The sequence below is a fragment of the Opisthocomus hoazin genome, chromosome 7 (assembly GCF_030867145.1).
Source record: "Opisthocomus hoazin isolate bOpiHoa1 chromosome 7, bOpiHoa1.hap1, whole genome shotgun sequence".
In the NCBI taxonomy this organism is placed as follows: domain Eukaryota; kingdom Metazoa; phylum Chordata; class Aves; order Opisthocomiformes; family Opisthocomidae; genus Opisthocomus; species Opisthocomus hoazin.
Genome location: NC_134420.1, coordinates 67011578 through 67033780, shown reverse-complemented (window position 1 = coordinate 67033780; position 22203 = coordinate 67011578). Strand labels below are relative to the sequence as shown.

The following is a 22203-nucleotide window of genomic DNA, read 5'->3' as shown; positions in this document are numbered from 1 at the left end:
AATGAGCTGCTCTTCAGTCTGTTGTGTTCGTGTTCAGCACGTGGTCTAATGCACCGTTCAAATACCGGACTGAACACAGAATTACCAGTTCTTTGCTGCTGGTGCTGCACTGTGGTATCCAAATGGTTTGCAAATGTTAGTTTAATCTTACTTGTTCCCCTTGCGATGAACAAATTATATCATACACTTTGCATAGACAGGATGCCAATGCACAGGTAATTTCAGTATAATTGGGTACTTTTCTGTGTGTAGAAGAGGCGTCCAAACTCACCTCCTAGGAGAATTTGGTGGGGTTTTTTAGCATTTCTGTTACTGAGGTTGTATTCTCACACTGACTTTGGTTGTAGTTGTTTACTGCAGCAACATTTGTAGAATAAAGACTCTCCAAGTTAGTGTTGTCTTAGCCCCAAGAAACAGCAATAATTTGATCTGTAACTGCTCATAAAGTTCAATTTGAATCATAAATCATAACCTGTGAAGCAATCCGAACTTGAACTGTAGAAGAGATGCAAACCCGCTTTGCTGGCATGTCCTACTGTCCCTGCAGTCACTTACATTGATTCACAAAACTGTTTCTATCTCAAGGAAATGATGCATTGCCTAAATAGTTTGGAAAGCGTGGTTTTAAATAATTTGTGTAAATATAGTCTGTAACTATGATATGGAGGAGTCACTGGAGGTAAAGAGACAGCCTGAATTTTTCCAGTGGATTTCACAGATATTTGCTAATGAGGCTTCAGGAATTCTAGTTCCAGCTTAGCTCATTTTTGATGGTAAACTGTTCCATCTTCTTTTCTCCACTATTCCCCTGATCCTTTCATTGCATCGTACTGTTCTTCGTCTTACTTCTGCCTTGCATTTGGGCTCCAGTGTTGAACTCAAGCTACGTTTTCTCTTCAGTGCCAGGGTACTTAAGCAGGGGAGAAGTGACAATACTCTGGAGTCCTGTATATGGCTGTTTGGTGAACCCTGACTGCCTAAACCTGGATTTTTTACAAATAAAAAGATGCCCAAGCAATTAGGGAAGTCGAAAAGTTGTTTGCTAAAGAATTTCCTGAGAAAGATGTAATATTTAAATTTTGTGAGAAACTGTAGCCTGCAGCAGACACCTGTGCTTTGATGAGCGTGTAAGCTATTGGAAGGAAAGTTTCAAAATTGGAAAGTTAGCATATCCGAATTCTGCCTGTGGCAACCAGTAGTGTCCCTGGTGTATGCGCTCTTGGAAAAACACTGTGGTGGTTGCATTCCATGTGAGCGGGATGCTGTGCTCCGGTATTGAATTTATGTGAGTGAATCCATGGTAAATGCATGAATGGTTTCTGTCGATCATCCCAACGAATGCTAATGCACTGTTTCTACTAAACCACATCATCAGGGCTTTTGTGGGTTGCAGGTATTTTGTATTTTACAGGTAGGCTATCTGGTAAAAATGCTATTTTTCCTCCTGGTTTTTTTTGCCTATAAAAGCAAGAGTACAGTTACACAGGCCCTAGAGGGGAAGGTGGGACTTTTAATATTACATAAAAGAAGTTTTCAGCACATACTGCCTGGTGAAGAGATGGCATTAGTCACTCTGTGCTGAAGCATTATGTTTGGTGTAGCTTGTTTTTTGCAGTAAGTGCATGTTCTTGTTTCAAGCAGAATTGTGCTGATAATCGCATACTGAGAGACTGAACTGTACACGGCTGGCTTCATGAGTGCAACTGCCACCTTTGCCTACTTTTGAGGATTTTCAGCTAGGTCTCCAGCTGTGTTCACAAAGGAGCTGTCAAGCTGACAGTCTCTGACCCATCATGATAGTGAAGAAAACAACACTGTCCTGATCAAATGAGGGTCCCCACTGACTGCTTGCCACAATTGTCATGGGGGTGCTTTGTTTGAAAGACCAGTCACTTAAAATTGGTCAAAAAGGAGCACAAGCGTTCTTTGTCCCTGTGGAAGGTCTTCTCCCTGCTACATTTAGTGTTTATGAAGCCAGGAATTAATACTTCCTGCTTGGCCCTGTAGGCTGCTGTGATTTGGAGGTGAAGCAAAGTGTTGTAAACAGGTGAAAAAGCAAGCAGCTATTTTGTGAATTTTGGCATCATTTAAGACCAGTAAAAAAGGTGCACCAGTCTGAAGCTGATATTTAAGAAGTTACTAATATTTATAAAGAAGGGTTAATGGCTGACGTGCTTTCTTAATTATGAAAAATGGCCAAAAAGTGATGCCTGTGGAAGAGCCTTCTTTTGTGTTAAAGTTTTATAACATCGGTGTGTTTTAGTGTTCTGTATTCATGATGCAAAAGGAGTTTGGCTTTACAGATGCTAGGATAGAAAAAAGTTGCCTGTAAATTTCTTCAGGAGCTCTGATATTTTTCATTACTTCTAAAATGTGGTGGTGTTACAGTGTAAGGGTTTGAAAAACAGTCATTTCTAGTGGCCAGTATAACAGCTACTGGATATTTTTACTGCCAGTCATCCTGAATTCATGCTATTAAAGCCTTAATCCCTAATCATAATATCACATATTTTCATCTTGTTCTCTTGAGCATATGATATGCTATTGTGTATACGTGAATGTGAAATCACTTGGCTGTTTGTCAACCTGTGTACATGTCTGCTTCTTTAAACCACTTTCTTTAGCTTGATACATACAGAAATGTTTGGCATGTTATTGGTTATTTAAAAAAATAAAATAAAATTGAGTTTACTAATGGCCACCAAAGCAATCTTGCAGTGGCCTCATCACTGCCATCAATATCAGTTGATGGGAAGAGCAGTTGGGATTTGTGTTAATGACCATAAGCTGGACAGATTTATTCAGGAGGGTATTGCTCAGTGCGCTTCCCCTGCAGTTTGATGTGTTGTTCAGAAGGGCATATGACATTCTTTAGAATTAGGCTAGTCTTAGGGAAAAAGGCCCTTGCCAATTAAACCACACTCTGCTAAGAAGGAAACGCCAATAATACGACTTTATGAGCCAATAATTAGACATTTAATCTAAAATTTGTTCCTGTCTGAGCAGAATGGGGCGACTTAAACTAATGATGCTGATTTTGCTGGTAGATTAAGCATTGGTAGTTGAATGAAATGAATGTTTGTTAATATCTGTGGTATCCTAAAGGGTGTATGTAGCAGAGCCTTTTGTGTTTTCTGGGTATTAAGACATAGATTGAGGAAACTGATTTCTTTCATTTTGAAAATCGGATCAGAAAAATTGACAAGCTGTTAAAGATTTATTTGGATATTTATGATTCTGGATGAATCTGTTTGTTGGTGAGCAACATTTGAGCTCTCCTACTTGCTTCTTCAGAAATTGTAAACCCAACCCCTGACGTTTACTGTGATGTTTTTGCAACATCCGTGGATGGCTGCCAGTCCATAAAAGATGGCTAATGAAACTTTTTTGAAATACACCTTTTAGAATGGAATAGTGTTACTTCGTTCTCTTCTCTTTTAAGTGCATAAGTGCCTTTGGCTTCCTGTTCTCGTCTTTATCTTTTCTGTAATGACGAATCAAATAAAAGAAGACTGTAATCTCTATAGCCAAAGTGAAACATCATATTAGATGTCTTGTGGCTCAGAAGCTGTGTTGAGCAACACACAACTTAAACACAGTTTAAATTGGTTAAATAAATACCCAAATAAATATCAAAAATTGCATTTTAAAAGTCAGATTCTGATTTTTTTCATTTTTTCTGCTTCTTTCTACTGACATAAATTTAGAGGGATTGCATTCCTGTTACTACAGCTTTGTCTCAACAGATGTGAGGGCAGAGTCTGATCAGGAATTTGCTTGTGACAGACCTGTTAAACATAAAAAATATCTTGTTAAGCCATGATTTTTTTTAGCATGTTAAGGAACCTATTTTTAGGAAGTGTTCTAGCTGTCAGACTTCATAGGCATTATGAATTTCTTTATTTTCTATAGCTTTAGCTATAGCTTATGACTAAGTATGACACCCTGCTTGCTAAATGTTCATCCTGTTTAGGGTTTTCTGTGTTAAAATGCTCTTGGATAGAGATTTTTATGCAAGTCTATCTGTATTCAGTCTTACCTCTTTGATTTAGCAAAACCCTGTTCATGTGTTCCTGTAGGTTCTTGTATTAGATTTAAAGACAGAATACTGAATGTCATTTTGAGTTTAAGGGAAATAAATGAAATCATATACTCTTACAAGAATTGACAAATATCATCTCTTTTCTAGTGAAAATTTTATATAACTTCAGGGATTTTGTAACATATGAGGAATTAATCTTAAACTCAACTTCAGTTAGTAGAGGTTGAGCATATTGTTTTGAAACCATCTGAAATGCTGAAAGGAAGATACAGTGTACTTTGCCCCCACAGGAAGGACTTTGATTAAAAATTGTCACATAAGTGCAGCCATGATGGAGCAGGTATGCTATCGAAGTTTAAAAAAAATGGATAGAAATCACATCATATTTTAAATTCTGTTCTTGTTTCTTTACTGTGAGGATTATTAATTCTGCAGAAGCAAGAAAGGAATCTGACTTTGGTTTCTTTTATGCATAATTTCCAAATTCCTATGTTAGATGCTTTTTATTATTCACATTCTTCATATACCTAGTTTGTACCAAAAACACAATGCTTATTACAAGAAGAGGCTTTGATGTTCTGTACTCCTCTCAAAAAATCAGTTGGAGGCAGCTCCTCTTGCAGTAGTTGTCCCTAATAATTTTTCCCGACAGTATGTAATTACATTTACCCGTATCCATTATTCCTCTTGTTGGTTACATAGGCCTTTCATTCGTCAGACTTTATCTGCATAATAGTGCAGTGACTAGGTCTAAAGCAAAGAAATAAACTGGAAAAACATTTTTGTTCCAAGAAGTCCTTGTGTCTACTGCAGCTTTTTTTTTTAAAGGAGTACACGCCCTCAACCCCCCATTCTGTCTGTGTCATCTTCTTAAATACCTTTTGAGCATTGTGTCTGTAGATGAGCACAATGCAAATCTTCTGGGCGAATGTTTTCTTGGGGTTTGAATTTTTTGTTTTGTTCTTCAGCCTGGAGTCCGAGGCAGTATGAGTTTTGTAATGCTGTCTAGAGTTCATGTATTGGCAGGCTTTTGCTTGATTTGGTGCCTGCTCTAGAGATGAGGGGCACTTTCTGCTGGTACTGTGCTGTAATTTGTCCAAGGTACTTGAGTTACTGCTATGATTTTTTAGATTGTACTGTGTGGAATTAGCTGGGCACACATTAAATAAGTAACTGTTCCACTGGATCACCTCAGAATGTCGTTACATGGAGATAGCGATGAATGGGGTTGTTACTAGTAGGTTACCCTGTTACGATTCAGGTCTAGGTGACCTAGAGTGGAGTTTCAGAGCTGTAGAATTTCAGGTGTACCCAGGGGTGCTGCCTCAGTCTGTGCTAACACTTCAGGCTTGGATCGTGAGTGTGCTCTTCCAGAGGATCTCCCATTTGTTCTCACTGCGCTTTGATGCTTGTGATAGAGAAGTCTTAGTGTGTGTAAATTCGATTCCTTTTGCACAAAATGTCTACCCCAGGAATGTACCTACTGCTTTCTAACTTGCTAATAGGCTTCAGTGCAAGAGATCGCTAGAAAGATACCCCTCCCTCCAAACTTACCTAGTGTGGACATTGCACCTGAGCACCAGCTCTTTTGTCCTGCAGACTTGCTCCTGTTGCACTTCCCTGCCAACAGAAGCAGAACCAAAGGATCTCAAGTTTGCTGCCTGCCCATCTGTGTGGGTGGAAGCTGCTACCACCGCTGAAGTGGGCGACGGTAAGCTAACAAGTTTAGCAGCCCCGATCAAGAGCTAAATTCTTGCGGGTTATTGATTGAATTTTTAGAAGACTTAAAGGTCAAGAAAAGATGAGAAAGGCTGTTCTCCATCCGCCCTGTGAGCTGGATTGTTGACTGTTCGCAGTCCAACGTAATTCATTTTAATGCAGCCAAGTCAAAAGTAATGCTGCTGGGGAAGAAGGCGGCATATAACATTCAGCCCTGAAAGACTGTATTCACACAAAGCAGTGGAGCAGAAAAGGACCCGAGCATTGTATCTTGACTATCTTAATATGTTTTTCTGTTGCAGTGCACTGTTCAAAGAAGTGAAGGTTGATAAATTCAAGTGGCAATATGCAGAAAAAAAAAGGGAGATGGTCTGGCTTTTTAAACTGCACCCCAGTACACTTGTGCACAGGTGGGAGCTCAAAGGAAGGAAGCAAAAATAATCACAGGATTAAAAACAAAGAAGCCAACAACTGGCTGGGTTCAGAAGCTGTGTCTTTCCATTTAGCAGCAGAGAGGTCATGTCTATATAAAAATACCTATATAAAAATAGATACATAGTACATATGCAAATATATATACAGGTGTAGAAGGGATCTGGTGGTTTATCAAGAACCAGCGGGGAATCAGGAAGATTCAACCTTGAAATCAGAAGCAGTGCTGTAGTAAATTAGTAGTAAAACTTGAGGAGGAGACAGCTGGTGGAATCATTTATAATCTTTTAAGATAAAATTGGAGATTTCTTTTTCTAAGATGTACTTTAATCAAACTTCTGGGAACAATTCGAGGGGTTATATAGAGAGATTATAGCTGAAGGACTGTAGTAGTCACTTCAGGCTCTGAAATATGTAAATCCATAAACAACATTAAAGAAACCCACATATGCAGATCTGTTTTAGAAGGACAAGTTTAGCGTCTGTTCCAGGGGCCATTAGTGTCTGCTGGTTAGCATGGCTTCATGTTAATGGCTTAATTGCAGTTTATTGTTACTGTATGTTGTTACACGCATGGTAGTTTAAGCATTGTGTGTGCACTGATACTTAGTTTCAATTTCATATTTACGTGGGGTTTATTTGGATGGTTCCACATACTGGTAACAGAGGAACAGGTGTTCACTCTGAGCTAATAGGGCATTTGCTTACCCTGTTTTTGTATAGCTAATGTATTAAGCTTCCCTGTGTGTGTGTTTGTTTTCATTTCAGGCTCCATTCAGGAAAGCTATTACTGATAAAAATCTTTGTTTCAAACAGCCCAGAGTAGGAGTGCTGAGCTGAAATTGAATTTATGAAGCGTTTCTGTTACAGCGTCGTCATTTTTATAGCGCTCTGGTGAGGGACAAAGAGAGGACTTCTCAAAACATTTATTCCTGACTTTGGACTTAAGCCTTTTAGTACTTTCTTTTCTGAAAGTTATTTCAAATATAAGTGTGGTGATAAAATCAGAGCTTTCTTGAAACTTGTCACTTTTAAGTCTGTATTCATAGTTTCATAATTCTGGACTGCCAGGTACCAGTCATCAGATCTGTTCGGAACTTGCAGCTCATTCTTTGGGGGGGTATCAGAGCAGCCTTCCCTACCTTTCTTTCTTTTTTTAATGAATTGACGGTGACTTGTAATTGCCTGGAAAAGTTTTTTGTCTTGCTTCTAGTTGGAGCTGTGCCAGACTGACACACTGTCATGGAGCTTAGAGGTGTCTGGGCATATCCAATTTAAAGATCTATCATTTCAGCATTTCCAGCTTGATCTTGAAAACTTTAGATTCAGTGCTAATGGGTAGATGTTACTGATTTGTTAAATAGGTTTCTGACACTTGGATGTTCAATTTCTGCATAGCTGGGGAGCAGTGATGTACTCTTCTACACCCAGTTTGGTGTGTGCTTCTGAAAGGGACAGTCATGGAGGACAGCGTGCAGACATCTTTGAGGACATAATAGGGGAGATTTGTCATGATACAGCTTTCTAGAGGATTACAGTTCTGATGTGCTTTACAAAAATATCATGTGGGCTTGGAGGTGTTCCTAATCAGCGTTAGACGGAAGTCAGTTTTGATCAATAGTCATTTGTGTTGGCTGTGGGAGAGGAATCATCAGGGCTGCATACGCAGGCTGGCAGGGATGTCCTTTGGCTTGATGATCCAACAGAGGTCAGAAGAGAAATGATTCAGCTATCCAGCCGCAGGAATTTTGGCATGCTGCTTGGGCTGAGAGATAAATACTGAATAGCTACCTTATGCCGATCTGAGAAAAATTATTCTTTTCAGATTTGATGTAGCATATTCCCGTCTTTGTGTGGTGGCTGTCAAAGTCTCTAACGTACAGCTGGGCAGTTCATGCATGGAAGAACTTGTTGCCTGCAGTTCTCCCTCAGAGGCTTATAAACATTAGCCACCCAGAGGCTACTGATTTAGATAAGCATGCTATAAATTGACACTGCATGTAAATGAGCTATCGTGCTGTGTTGTGGTGATTAATGTAACTGTAATGGCACACATTATCTTTTGAAACTATGATAACCTGGGGAAATCACTTAAAGATAACCTGTTCTGTCTGTTCTCAGGAGAGTGTCTGCATTTTGGCTCCATATAGCTTATCTTTACTCCTCATGCAAAAAAGAAAATTAAAGAGAGCAGACTGTATACTAGGACCATATTCTAACTTTCATGGCATTTACTTCTGCATGTTAGTTATCTTATGTAAAAAACCTGCTTTTGCATTGCCTTGGGACTGGCCTTTTTTTAATAGGCACTCTCCAGAAATCATACTGGTTTTGTTACAGGTTCAACATTCAGGTGTCAGTGCTGACAGTTCACTGATTGTTGCTGAACCCTTCATGCTTCTGTCCTGCTGTTAAGGCTCTGGCACCAACTGCTTTGAGGCTTGGTTCCAAGACTTAATTTAAATCTTACAGGAATTTGTCTTAGTTTAGCTTTTCATTCTGAAAGTATATACGTTTTTCCTTGCAGGTTTTGCTTATGCCATAGTTCAATATTTGTTCCAGTTTCTAAACACAACAGCTGATGAATACCTATGTTTTTTCTGAGCTGTTAGTACAAGTTTCATTGATTTGTGTATGGTTAAATTTGCAGAAAAATTTCTTTCTTGTTTCAAATGAAGTTTAAAACAGAAAACAAAAAAAAGCTACTGAATGCCTTTGGCTTTGCTAGTTCCCTATTTTGATCCAAATCCTGAGAAAGCTGGATTTTTGAACATGAAGCATTAACCAACAATGCCTCAGTAAGTATTGCAGAGTCCTAGCTGTTCAGATCCAAGATGTTCGGATCCATTTCCCCCTTTTTACTTGGGAATCCTTTGGGCCGGCTACTCTCTTTTGCCCTGTGCTCTAACAGAGAAACAGCTCTGTCCTGCTAATTCTGATCCCTTTGCTCCTCTCCCTGCATTTTCATGTCAGGTATAGTAGAAGGAGGAGCTCAGGAATCCTTGAGGAAAGATGAACTATAACATGTGTGTATTCCTGGAATAGTTATTTGACTTCTCAGGAGACTAGAGAAGTCTTTTAATGGAGGGGCTCTTGAGAGAGATGGATGAGTCAGGGGCAGAGGGTGGAGAAAAAGAATATCTCCTAATAAATGCTAGGAATCCCTGGGCAGGTATGGGTACAGCGCAAGCAGAGTTCAGTGCCTATCAGCACAGGCTGTAGTAAGTGCTGTGTCTGTTAAGGCTGAAAGCCCTGCGACTTGAAAACAGGAGATTTACATATGTAGTGCAGGCTTCTGCAAAAGTGTGTTTTACTGTAACGGTAGTGAAATACACCCTCTTGTGGCAAGAAGAAAAAGTCCAAGCAGAAACTCCTGTGACCTCTTTTTCCTACGCTCACTGGTTTGCCTTACTTATTCTGCTTTTGTCTTTCCCTTGTGTTCAGTGAATATTCCTCAGTGGTATGCACCACTTGCTCTTTCCTATGGTTTCGTGTTGTTTCATTTTTCTGTTTATGCAGTACCTGAATCTGTTCTGTTAGTCTTGGAAGTTCTAAACCTTCACTCTGCATTTCAATCTGGTTTTATCAGTATTTGGATTGTATTTAAACTCTTGGTTTTAAAGTGCCCTTTCTTACTTAAGAAGTTACCAACACACTGAGAAGACACCTTACATACTAACTTTAACACATTTACAGGACTAAAAGCCTGGAAAATAAATAGGGATGTTGAAGAACATACTTGTTTTATTTCTTAAATAGCTTAGTTCGTCTGAACTACGATGAAGGGGTCATGTATAGACGGGATTAGGAGATAACATGCTGCTTTTCCCAGCTGTTTGATTAACCAGCTTAGAGATGGGTCAAATGCAGTAGCACAGTGCAAAGAAGGCACAATATCACCTTCAGAGTGCAGAAGAGGCCCCTACAGCATGTTTACAGGTTATCAGATTTGCTGCATAATAAGCTGCATACTCCATTCAGCACTGTAATTAACCCAGGAAAGCACTCTGGTTCAGTCTTTGCTGATAGCATGAACCTCACAAAGCCAAGAAGTCTCAGCAAAATACCTCTAAATAAGATTAGCAAAGTGAACCAACCATGAAATAAAATGTAGGCTAAGTGATGAGCAAGTACTATTTGTTGCTTGCATTTAGTACCGAGTTCTGTACTTGGCATGAGATGGCATATGATGTGTGAATAGCACTGGCAACTCTTTGACAAGTGCTGACAGATGAGACCTTAAGCAGATATCATTAATGCTTTCCCTGTACAAAGGAAAATAACCAAGTGTTGTATGAAAACAGTTGTAAATGCATGGTGATGGCATTTCCCACAACTCCTAAATGGTCATGGCTCTCAGCCCATTGGTGCCCAGCAGGATTGAGAATTACAGGTTGGTGGGCTCAGCTGGAACATGGTGTACAGAAATGGTGGCAGACTAGGTAGTGCTGGGATATCAGTGGAAATAAGAAACTAAAAGACCTGGAGAAAGGAAAGCCAAGGCTGGTGGCATGTTTGTAAAGTGACAGGTTCCTTAGACCTGTGCTGTTGCTGAAGAACTTTGTCAGACAGTAGGCAAAAAAGTACTGCTTATGTGATGGAGGGCAGATGGAGTGGGTATAGACATACAGAGTCCTGAAATATAGTACCTATTTGAAAAAAAGATCTCATTATTCTTTCTTTTACATTTCAGGTATCTTGCAATATCTTCAGAACTCTCCCACCTAGTGACAGCAATGAATTTGATCCAGAAGAAGATGAGCCCACCTTGGAGGCATCATGGCCACATTTACAGGTTTTTGATCATTTATCTCAGAAGAAATGCTTATGATTGCTCAACGTGTCAAATAATTTTCTCAGCTCTCTTTTAACCTGTGAATCAGAACTAGTCTGCGAGACACTAACATTTATTAATATTGTTCATGGCTATGATATAGTACCTACAAAGATGGGAGAGTGCTTTGTGAAATTTGCAAGATGTTAAAGCTTTCTTTCAAAATTGTATTGATGATGGCCCTCATATTCCTATTTTCCTTTATTAATTTAAAAACTATTTTGCTTTCCAAACTGCTCAGTTGCACAAGTGTTTTTCAGCAACTTGAACAAGAGCACTGTGGGGATGACACTGCTAGCAGTTTTGCTTTACTGAGGGTAGTTAATTTTCATACAAAAGTATACAGATGTTGGCAGCTGATCAGAAAAATGAGTGAAAATCTGCGTCCCTATTGAAGTCTTCCTTTCCCTGGGTTGAGGTTTGGTTTCAGGTGTTTGTAGCAGATTGCATGCTCACTGCTGTGTATCATCCCCTCCTCTATACCTCAAGTGTCAAGACGAGGTATTTTGAACAAAGAACATAAACTAATTTTGGAGAAAACCTCATTAATTCTAATGCAATAGATTCCTTTATAGAAATTATAGATGCAGATCCTGTCTGTGTTAGTCAGGACGATGACTTACATCCCTAGTAAATTTAGAAGGAGTTTGCCTGGGTAACACTTTGTGGAGTCTGGGAGTTTCTGTGAGCAAAGGAGCACAATTGATCTCAGCTTGAAGTGAGAGTTTTATTTGACAGTTGCATGCACAGTTGTTCCCTGTGAGGAGTTTGTTTCACTCTTTTGTGCTCTCAAATTTAGAATCTGTTGAAATGTAGGTTTCGTCCCTCATTTATATTTAAATTTCACAAAAAATAAGAAACTTAAAAGCTTCAAGGCAGCTCTGAACTGCTCTGCCTGCCTGGAAACAGCACAGGAGTGCATGTCTGTTATCTTACATTCATTGACACTAGTGCTGTAGTTTTAAAAGTTGTTATGTACATGGAAATGATGGAATTTCTTAGTCAGTGGATGATTTACCATTGTCAGGAAGAAATGCACCAAAGTATTTGTCAGGAGCTGATGGTACTGATCTCCTGATGATTTAATATTAGTTATGTAAGCTGTCACTTTTTCCATGTCATATTTTGAAACCTCTCTCCTGCTTCTTAATTTGCTATTGCTTTCTTCTGGAAGGCAGAGAACACTGACATATAGCATCAACAGCAGTATTGCAGCAATATTGGTGTTTGCATGGAAAAGTTGAAAATTATTTTAAAATGTCATTTTTAGCTTTGTTTCTCCTTTTGGTATCAATATTCATACTCAATGAAGTCAGAAGTGAAAAAAAGTTTTCAATGGCTGCTCTTCTTAAAAAGGTTCAGCAAAGAGAATTGCTAGCTGGTAGCTCATCTGCTCAGTGACAGGTCAGAGCTGCTCTCTGACGAGGCCACAGCAGTCCCTGTTTCACTTCACTTCCTTTTGCCTGGTTTTTACACTCTTCTTTTTCTCCGCTAAATAAAAAGTCTGTTGCTGTCCAACTGAATATTTTAGGCAGAGATGGAACTGCATGAGAGCAAGCAGGTTTTCTCCAGCCCTGAGGCTAATCTTTACAGGAAGTTAGGAACTTCTGAATAAATTCCAGTTTATATTCTTCTTCTGTGTTTCAAGTTGTAGTAGAACGCTACTCTAAGCAGTTTTTAAGTTAATTTAAATATTTCCAACTGTTTCACCAGCCGTTTCAGAATTGTAATTTCTGCGTTTGATGTGATTTCAGCAGTTCAGGGGGCAGTTTAAATGTGCTTTCCAATTACGCTAGGAAGCTTTACAAGATGATAACAAACATTACAAGATGGCAGCGCCTGTTCTTGGCAATGAAATGTCTGTGACTGGAGTTAAATAAACAACACTAACTTAAAAAGCTCATGTGATTAATTGTAACTGTAAGGTAGCAATTAGATAAAGGAGAAAAATCTTCATTTTTTTTTTAACCTTTTGCTCTGTGGGAAAAAAGTTTTCTAGCAGTAGAATTTAGGGAAATACTTAAAAATGTGTAGACTAATGAAGTCATAAACTAAACCATGGACGTTGTTTTTTTGTCCTTTTGCAGCTTGTATATGAGTTTTTCATACGATTTTTGGAAAGCCAAGAATTTCAGCCCAGCATTGCCAAAAAGTACATAGATCAGAAATTTGTATTGCAGGTAAGCTGTTCTGTTTTCTTTAAGGCTTCATTTTGCTTTTGCAAAATATTTCTTTAAAAAGATATTCTGTAAAATTTGAAAGCGTAACTTTATTTGCAACAGACAAAGGCTAAACAAGCATACATAATGAAAATTTTCAATCTGCAGAGATAGGGGAAATATGTGTGTGTGTGTGTGTGTGTGTTTGTATGTCAGTTTCTGTTGCTATAGATCTATAAAATAGTTTGTTTGGGTCCAGTGTTGGTATCTTAATCAAAATATTTAACTTACTGGTTAAGAGAGGGAGCTGAAACAGTAACTGTTGAAAAATGAAAGGTTTACTATCAAGTAGTCTGAAAATGCTGCTGTCTAGAGAGGCTACTTAAATTCCAGTTTTAATGTGTCTTAATATTGTTAAAATATTTCTGTTGGACGGATAGAATATTTCTCTCTTCTGTCTCTGCTGGAGAGCTGGGAAAATGGGCAGAAGTTCATTAACAAACCTACTCCCAGTACAGTACTGAAAACAGTGATGCTATAGTGGTCGGGGAGGAAGTAAATCAGAAGGCCGTACAAAGTTCAAGCTCTATTAAAAGCCATGGAAGAAGAAGTAGCATCAGTGATGAACAACATTGGCAAAGAAATGGTAGCTTTATTTCTGTAGTTTCCTGCCATTGTTACGTTGAAGTGGAAGAGATGGCCTCTGCCATTCGGTCAGCTGGTAGCCAGGTATTTTATACGTTATTTCATCTTCCTCCTCCTTGCGTACAAGCTAGGCTTCTTGCGTGCTGTGTTATTTCACTTAAAAGTACAGTAGTTGCTCTTCTCTACTGAGAAATTTTCATCCAGGCCTTGGCAGATGCCAGAACAGAGATGGCTGAAGGAAGATGTTTCCTGGGATAAACCAGGGAACTCCACACATATGACTTTGGCCTTCAGCTTTTGGGAATAGGCCTGTCTTGTGTTTTCTGTTCCTGTCGTGAATTTTTGTATGACTGCAAAGTCAGAAAGAACTTTGTGTTTAATGCTTTCTATAGCTTGCTTTGGAAATCAGGGAAATGCAGAAAGATTCACTCTTAGTTAGAAAAGGGAGTTTCCTTGCAGGCTGAGGCTTGAATAAAAGCCAAATTAGAAGTGGCAGGAGATACTCAGCATTTTTCATGGAGCTTTTCTTCTTCCCTGTAGCACTCAAGCAATAAAAATAGTACTTTTACTGTCCTTGTATTATTCATATGAAACACATATCTGAAAAACATAGCTAAGAGAACAATTTCTATCCTTAAATTCCAAGATTCAAAGAAGGGACTTCACTTTCCTGCTTAATATCACAAGGCCGTTTTCACCCTACAAAGACAATGGGATATACTTATGTTTTTATTTAATCCATCTTCTAAATACTAGAGCATTTTTTATCTGGATCAAACCTCTGTGGTGGCGTTTCCTTTCTGTTCATCTAAATACTGATTTGAACAAGGGAGTGGACCAGTCTGATCACCCAGTACCTGATGGAGATGTAAGACTATGCATGGGAGATAATCACTCTTGACAGGTTTTGCCAAACTGGTTTTATTTGCTTTAGATATAGCAGGATTGTATTGGAAGGAATGCTGGTGTTCTACTTCCAAATCTAGGGAAAATAATTCCTAGATGCCCCTGTTGTGCGCTGCTGAACTTGGTCATGCCTGGTGGCATCCCACTCGCTTACATCCTTTCAAGACATTCAAAGACAATCATAGAATCATAGAATGGTAAGGGTTGGAAGAGACCTTAAAGATCATCTGGTTCCAACCCCCCTGCCATGAGCAATTGATTCTGTGAGATCTGTTACAGTTTGTTACAAGAGAATGGGTCTAAAAAAAGGATTAATTTTTTTCCGATCCTCTTAGTCTTTAATAAATCTGCTAAGTGAAAAGATGGTATCTACTGAAAGAGGGAAATAAGAGATTTTGAAACCTATGTATCTGAAAATATGTGATATGACAAGAGTTCAAAAGGATTCTAAGAATTCATAAGTTCTTGCCACATGGTTGGGTGATGCTTTATTTATATATTGCTATGCATAGTGTGTCAAATTAAAATTCTTTTTTTTCTATGAAAAGTTCTGTTGAGCCTTATATATACGTGCAGTTAGATATATTTCTGTGTGTGTGTGTTTGTGTTTAGCCTGTAGGAACTGGGGTGTCCTTCCACTTGCTATTGTATTTGCTGTGTGCCTAGAGTAACTCCTAAGAATCTGTGACTACAGGTCACTGGCATTTGGAAACTAATTTGAGACTTAAGAATGTTAAGTTTGTCTGGTGTTTCATGACACTGACAACACAAGCGTGACAATCTTTGACATCAGCTTTCTCTCTTAATTAATTTGTTTTTTTAAAAAATTTGAGGAACTTTAGTGAAGTATTTCTTGGCGGTAAGAATACCAATATGGAAAAATGGTATGGTTTTTTCCAGTGGGCATTTTTGAAGCTTTTTCTTGTTTGCTTGCTTTTTCCTTTGTTTTTTTTGAATATAGATGTATTTCTGGCTTTCAGCTGTATGTTTTAATAAAATGCTGTACTTGTGTAACTGTTCATTTCCAAAGCCTGCTTATATACAGTCTGAAATGGTTGGCAGTGGTTGCTAAGAGACATACTGTTCAAATATATCTACAAGTGTCTGTTATGTAGGTTGCTAATTTGGATCATTTATTTCCCTTTTCTATGTATATTTAGTGTCAGAATAGTCACGTAAATTCTGGAAAGTCTTGCAGCTTTTCCATAAAAATAAGACTTCGTTGTTGAAACCTGATAACAAATTGGACATATCAAAATAATTGTACCTTTTTTTTTTTAATTTGAGACTGAGTCTTAATTCAGCAATGTTTCCACTGAGGATCTGTATAAGAGAACTGGAAATATAAATATTTGGCTCTTAAAAGCAATCTAATAAGAAAATTAAAAACATAAGTGTTTCCAGCTGTTTGCTGTCTTTGGGTGAAATTTGCTGTTTGGGGAAGGATGAGGTGACTGTTTACTTATTTAATAGTAGAACTAATTGAACAAAGCAATGTGTTTATAACCTCTGGAGGGCCGCTGACAAACCTCATTGCTTCCTCATGAAGTTTCCCACCACAGATTCTTACTGCAAGGAAAAGATAGTGAGATCTCCTTAGAAGCTTCAGAAACATGTAAAACATTGAAGAAGAATACGTACATCAGTCCTAAACCTGGATGTTAGACAGCAAAATCTCAGCTTAACAACTTTTAATCATAATTTTCTGTCTTTTTTCTTTTTCATCTCCTCAAAGTTGTGTAGGAGTTAAACAGAGATCAAGTAGTATACATACACTGACATATCTACCTATAATAGATATGTATAATTTATCGATGTGTGAATCCAAGATAATTTTATTTCCTACCATTCCCGTAATAATTTTCTGACAGTATCTTACACATTTGTAAGACCTCTTTGGCAAACTGTCTTCGTTTCTCTTGCAAGACAGGTACTGGTTGACAGTTCACTTTCTTTTTCATGCAAGATAGTAATCACAAGCTACCAGTATCTACCTTAGACTTGCCTATTTTCTGTGCATTTATGGGGGAGGTTGAGGGGTTTTTTTATTTGTTTGTTTGTGTTTGGTTTTAAATGAGGCTTACCTTGTAACTTACTCCAGCTGTCTGCCAGAATAGCCAGTGTTGTGGGGTCAAAAAAGGATGAAGAAGAGGGGGTGGGTGGAAGCTCATATTTTTGTAGTTGAGCATTCACAGGGAATCCAGCAAAGATCTGCAGGTGATATTCCTGCTGCTCATTTCATGCCTTAATTCTTAGAGACAACTTCAGGTGTCGGTGTTTCGGGATGTATTTTGTACAAGACAAGACACTAGATGGAGTTCTCTTTCAACTGAGTACCACGTCATCCTTTTACTGTTTTAAAATATTATTTAAGTGTTACTTAGTAAGGTGGGTTTCCTGTTATTGTTTTTTGTTTTTTGGGTTTTGTTTTTTTTATACTGGATTTTGACGTTACCTTTTTGTTCAGCTGGGTTGATAATTCATCCTGATGCTTTGAGTTGTGTCCATTGGTGGAGAGCCCGTAACAGCCCATCCAGTGCTGGCATAGACTTCACTGTTGAGTCCTTCCACAGCATGAAGGCCATGCAATCACTAGGAAGGCTTAAGAGCTCCTAAGATAAATTACAAGCAATTAGAAAAATGTGACCTTGACAATGCTGTGGGAACAAAATATTAGAGCAACTGAGGATCTTTTAGTTCTGCAGAGTGAAGGAATGGTGGATTGTAGAGTAATAAAATAGTTTGGGCTGGAAGGGACCTTTAAAGGTCATCTAGTCCAATCCCCCTGCAATGATCAGGGACATCTTCAGCTGGATCAGGTTGCTCAGAGCCCCGTCCAGCCTGACCTTGAATGTTTCCAGGGATGGGGCATCGACCACCTCTCTGGGGAACCTGTGCCAGTGTTTCACCACCCTTGTAAAACAGGTCTTCCTTGCATCCAGTCTGAATCTACACCTTGTGCTAGCACTGCATGCACTACGAAAGTTTGTCCCCATCTTTCTTGTAGGCCCCCTTTAAGTGCTGAAAGGCTGCTCTAAGGTCTCCCCGCAGCCTTCTCTTCTCCAGGCTGAATAGCCCCAACTCTCTCAGCCTTTCCTCCTAGGAGAGGTGCTTCAGCCCTCGTACCATTGCTGTGGCCTCCTCTGGACCCACTCCAGCAGGTCCATGTCTGTCCTGCACTGAGGGCTCCAGAGCTGGATGCAGGACTCCCAGGGGTGTCTGTCCAGAGCGGACCAGTGGCAAAATCCCCTCCCTCACCCTGCTGCCCACGCTTCTCTTGATGTAGCCCAGGATACGTCTGGCCTTCTGGGCTGCCAGTGCACACTGCTGGATCATATTGAGCTTCTCATCCACCAGCACCCCCAAGTCCTTCTCAACAGGGCTAGTCTCAATCCCTTCATCCCCCAGCCTGTATTGATAGCGGGGGTTGCCCCAGCCCAGATGCAGGACCCTGCACTTGGCCTTGTTGAACCTCATGAGGTTCAAGCAGGCCCACTGCTTGAGCTTGTCCAGGTCCCTCTGGATGACATCCTGTCCCTCAGGCGTGTCGGCTGCGCCACTCAGCTTGGTGTCATCTGCAGGCTTGTTGAGGGTCCCCTCGATCTCTCTATGTCATTGATGAAGATATTAAACAGTACTGGTCCCAATACGGACACCTGAGGGACATCACAATGGTGGAAGGAGGCAAAGTGTTTTGTTTCATAGATATGGCAGCATCTAAGAATTTATTTCATTTATTTTTGGGGAGAAGAAAGGCAACATTTTGGAACCAGTTAATCATTAGTTGTTTGAAGATTGTCCAAAGTTTTGTTACATCAGAAGTGGAAATTAATAAACTGAGTTTCATGGAGTACTGGGGTTACAACAGAATTTTTTAATACTGTACTTCTGCACCTTGTGTAACGTGGATATCACATTCTTAGATGCATGTGCTTTCATGAATTTAACTTTTATATAGAAGTCTGTGTGTCATACTTGTCAAATGTCTACTGTTTCAGTTCTCTTTTTCCTTTAAACACAGCTGTTGGAGCTGTTTGACAGTGAAGACCCTCGAGAACGGGACTACCTAAAAACAGTCTTGCACAGAATTTATGGCAAGTTTCTGGGTCTTAGAGCATTTATCCGAAAACAGATTAATAATATTTTTCTACGGTAAGTTGTGGGAGAAGGTACTTTTTGCTTATGAACATTTTAGGAAACTGATATATTACTTATATTTAACTTTTCTTTTTTTAGATTTGTTTATGAAACTGAACACTTCAATGGCGTAGCTGAGCTGTTGGAAATTTTAGGAAGGTAAACAAGTCTTTATTTATTATCAATCTCAAACTTCCCTTCTGGACACGACAGAATAGCATGATATTCAGAATAAGTCTTACTATAAGCCCTGTTTCTGACAACAGATGTGTGCACATGCTCATCTTTAAGTCCACGTGCAAATCTCTGTCACGTCTTTGCCAAGAGTATATAACTGGATGCAAGTTACAGCCAAAAGTTGTTTGGTTGATTTTTTTTTTTTGTGTGTGTGTGTGTGTTAAATTTTGTGTGGTTCATCTTTGAGTTCATCCTTGCATGCTGCAGATTTTTTTTGTTTGTTTTGAGCACACTAACAGTGTGACTATTTTGAGTAAATCTAATTCTTGTAAGTTAATTACTCAAGAACACCTCGCTGACATGAATTTGCAGACCACATAGACAAGGTCTTATCTGTTTGGCAACAGGTTTGTGCAGCTGTTTATGTGATTATTCCTAAATCGGAGCTGAATTGCTACCTAGATATGTACTGTAATGCTAATATAAAGCAGGACAAAAGTCGGCACCTGTTTACAAATGGCGTGAGCCTGCTGTATGTAAACAGGTGATGACTGCTAAACGATTTTAATCCAGAAAGTGCTTGTTCAGACCTCAAGAATGTTTTCTGTGATGATAACACTAACAGATATTTCTCTTCTAATTTCCAGTATTATCAATGGTTTTGCTTTACCTCTTAAGGCAGAGCATAAACAGTTTCTGGTGAAGGTGCTGATTCCTTTACATACTGTCAGGAGTTTATCACTCTTCCATGCACAGGTAGAAATCATAAAAATATTTTCTGCTCAGTTAGAATGATTAAGGTTGCTTTGGAAATTTAGTCGCGTAGCACATAGAAGGGGGAGGGAAGTTTGGAAATGTGGAAAAAATGTAATGCATTTTTTTTAATTCATTTAATGTGCTTTGTATGATAAATGTCTTGCTTCTGTTCTGATTAGATAATTATAAGTGTAACATAGCTGTAATGTTTTAGGGATTTTGTTTAGTAGTTAAAGTCTCTCTTGAGATTTTCCTCTCTGCTATTTTCTCATTCTCACAAATTTGCCTTTCCCACTCCTTCTCCCAAGGAGATGTTTGGGTTTCCTTAGTCTTGTGCTGTGAAGGCTCTTCTTTACCCTGGCAACTTTCTGAACACTAATACCCACATTTTTGCATAATCTTTAACATTCTCCCTCACAGATTTCCTAGTACTGCATTTGTGCTCTCATATATCCTTTTACACATTCAGCTTTCATGACGTGATTCTTCCACTGATAAGTGATACCTGTTGCCTTTCTCGCTGATTTTCAGATAGTGCAGTCTTTCTTATGCTGATAAAGCTGTGCTTTCTAAATGTGTTATTCCAGGTTTTAGCTGTGTCGGCTCATCTTGCAAGAGTTTTCATGACTTTGCCAATGTATAAAATGTGTAAAAAGATGCAGTTCAGAGAGCAATAGAAGCTTCAAAACATTGATTGTATGACTGTATTCACAATTCCAAGTTGCTCTGATTTTTATTGTATATGCTACTTTGTCATCCTAAATTTTTTGTAATGTGTTCTGTTGTTTCTTATGAACTGAACTTTGAGTGGCTTTGCACAGTGCAAACACTTCGTCTCAGTTTAAAATTGGATGCAATTTCAGAAAACTGTGTAGCATCTTTTCTTGAGTCTCTCTCTCTTAAAAAAATTGTTTGTGGTTTCTTTATAGAAATATTCTAACTTCATTTTCTTAAACCTTTACCTCTTCACAGCTGGCGTATTGCATAGTACAGTTTCTGGAGAAAGACCCCTCACTCACAGAGCCAGTAAATATTTCTTTCATACTCTTTTTGCATCATAAATGGCTTACCCTGTTGAGAGAAAAGTAAAAACTCTCACTCTTCTTTTCCCTTCTAATTTAGGTCATTAGAGGTTTGATGAAATTCTGGCCAAAAACCTGCAGTCAGAAAGAGGTAAGTGATATGCTAGTATGAACAAAATCTAAGAGTTATTTTGTTCTACAATATTATAGGCAGGGAATTTTTGGATATTTCAAGGTAGATAGCGCATGCAGTAGTGGATCTTGGTATTAATTCTCATGGGTGATTTTCCATACGTGAATTCTGTTTTTTTGGACAGTTTTGATGACGAAGAGAAAAGTTTTATAACCGTGGTTTCTATTCACAAAATAAGCATGGGTCACTGGTTCTTCTGCAGAGAATTTCTTTTTGTTTTAGAAAGGACAAAATAGATATAGTTGAGGATAGGTTGGAAAACTTTCTTATATTTAGAATTGTTTGTATGTGAGAATAGTATTTTTCCAGATATTTTATTGTCTGGTGTTTACCTACTAAGCATGTAAAAAATGCAGTTAGACATTTGCATTTTTATTTCAAATTCTTGATGCAAATCTGAGTTTCCCTAATGAGATTTGTGGCACAGCAAAACCGTTATTTTGAATATTGCTTCCAAAAATGAGATAAAATTAAGAAACTCTCCTTAGTTAACAAAGTGTAAGCCTTGGCCAAATGCTTTGTATGAGGCTGGGTTTTCAGCATGGATGTACTGGTGCACTTCTGGTTTTTGTTGTGAAGGACTACTTTAGTTACAGCATTTGCATGCACTCGTCGTCCTGCTTTTAAGAGACTGAATCCAGAAGCTGCTGAAGGTAGAAATGATCGCATTTTTTGAGAGATGGTCTTGCTGAGCTAGTGAGGCTTCCATTTCTCCCTGAAGTGGTAGAATTTGAGGGTTGCCAGCATTTTGCTGAATAAGATGATTCAGAAATTTTATATTCAATGCTTCCTTCCTTCTCTTTAGGTTATGTTCCTAGGAGAGCTGGAGGAAATCTTGGATGTAATTGAACCATCACAATTTGTCAAAATCCAGGAACCCTTGTTTAAACAAATTGCCAAGTGTGTCTCTAGCCCTCATTTCCAGGTCAGTGGTAGAGGTTATTGTTTGCGTAGGAACGTATAGTCTCAATTTCAAACAAAACACCCTCCCAGATGTAAATATTACTTCATGTGGTTTGAAATACTTGTCTTCTAGATTTCTGTGGAAGAGGGTGGGTTGCAATGGAAGTTTAGTTCTGACCTCCATGCATAACTTGTTAGATATACCTGGAGTTACAGCACAGAACTTGCTGTTCTGAGCCCCACAAGGCTGTATCCAAGCAGAGTTTGAGCCTTTCTGA

At 38.8% G+C, this 22203-nt stretch overlaps 1 protein-coding gene across 4 annotated transcripts in view; it reads left to right on the top strand.

The window, feature by feature from the left end:
• PPP2R5E (protein phosphatase 2 regulatory subunit B'epsilon) overlaps positions 1–22203 on the top strand; it is a 77576-nt gene that overhangs the window by 44815 nt on the left and 10558 nt on the right. For all 4 annotated transcript variants that reach the window (XM_075426835.1, XM_075426836.1, XM_075426834.1 and 1 more), the window contains 8 exons: positions 10887–10988; positions 13115–13207; positions 18759–18889; positions 18974–19033; positions 19699–19807; positions 20780–20833; positions 20930–20980; positions 21828–21947. In XM_075426835.1, coding sequence (XP_075282950.1) covers positions 10887–10988; positions 13115–13207; positions 18759–18889; positions 18974–19033; positions 19699–19807; positions 20780–20833; positions 20930–20980; positions 21828–21947 — 720 coding nt within the window. The remainder of the gene's footprint in view (positions 1–10886; positions 10989–13114; positions 13208–18758; positions 18890–18973; positions 19034–19698; positions 19808–20779; positions 20834–20929; positions 20981–21827; positions 21948–22203) is intronic.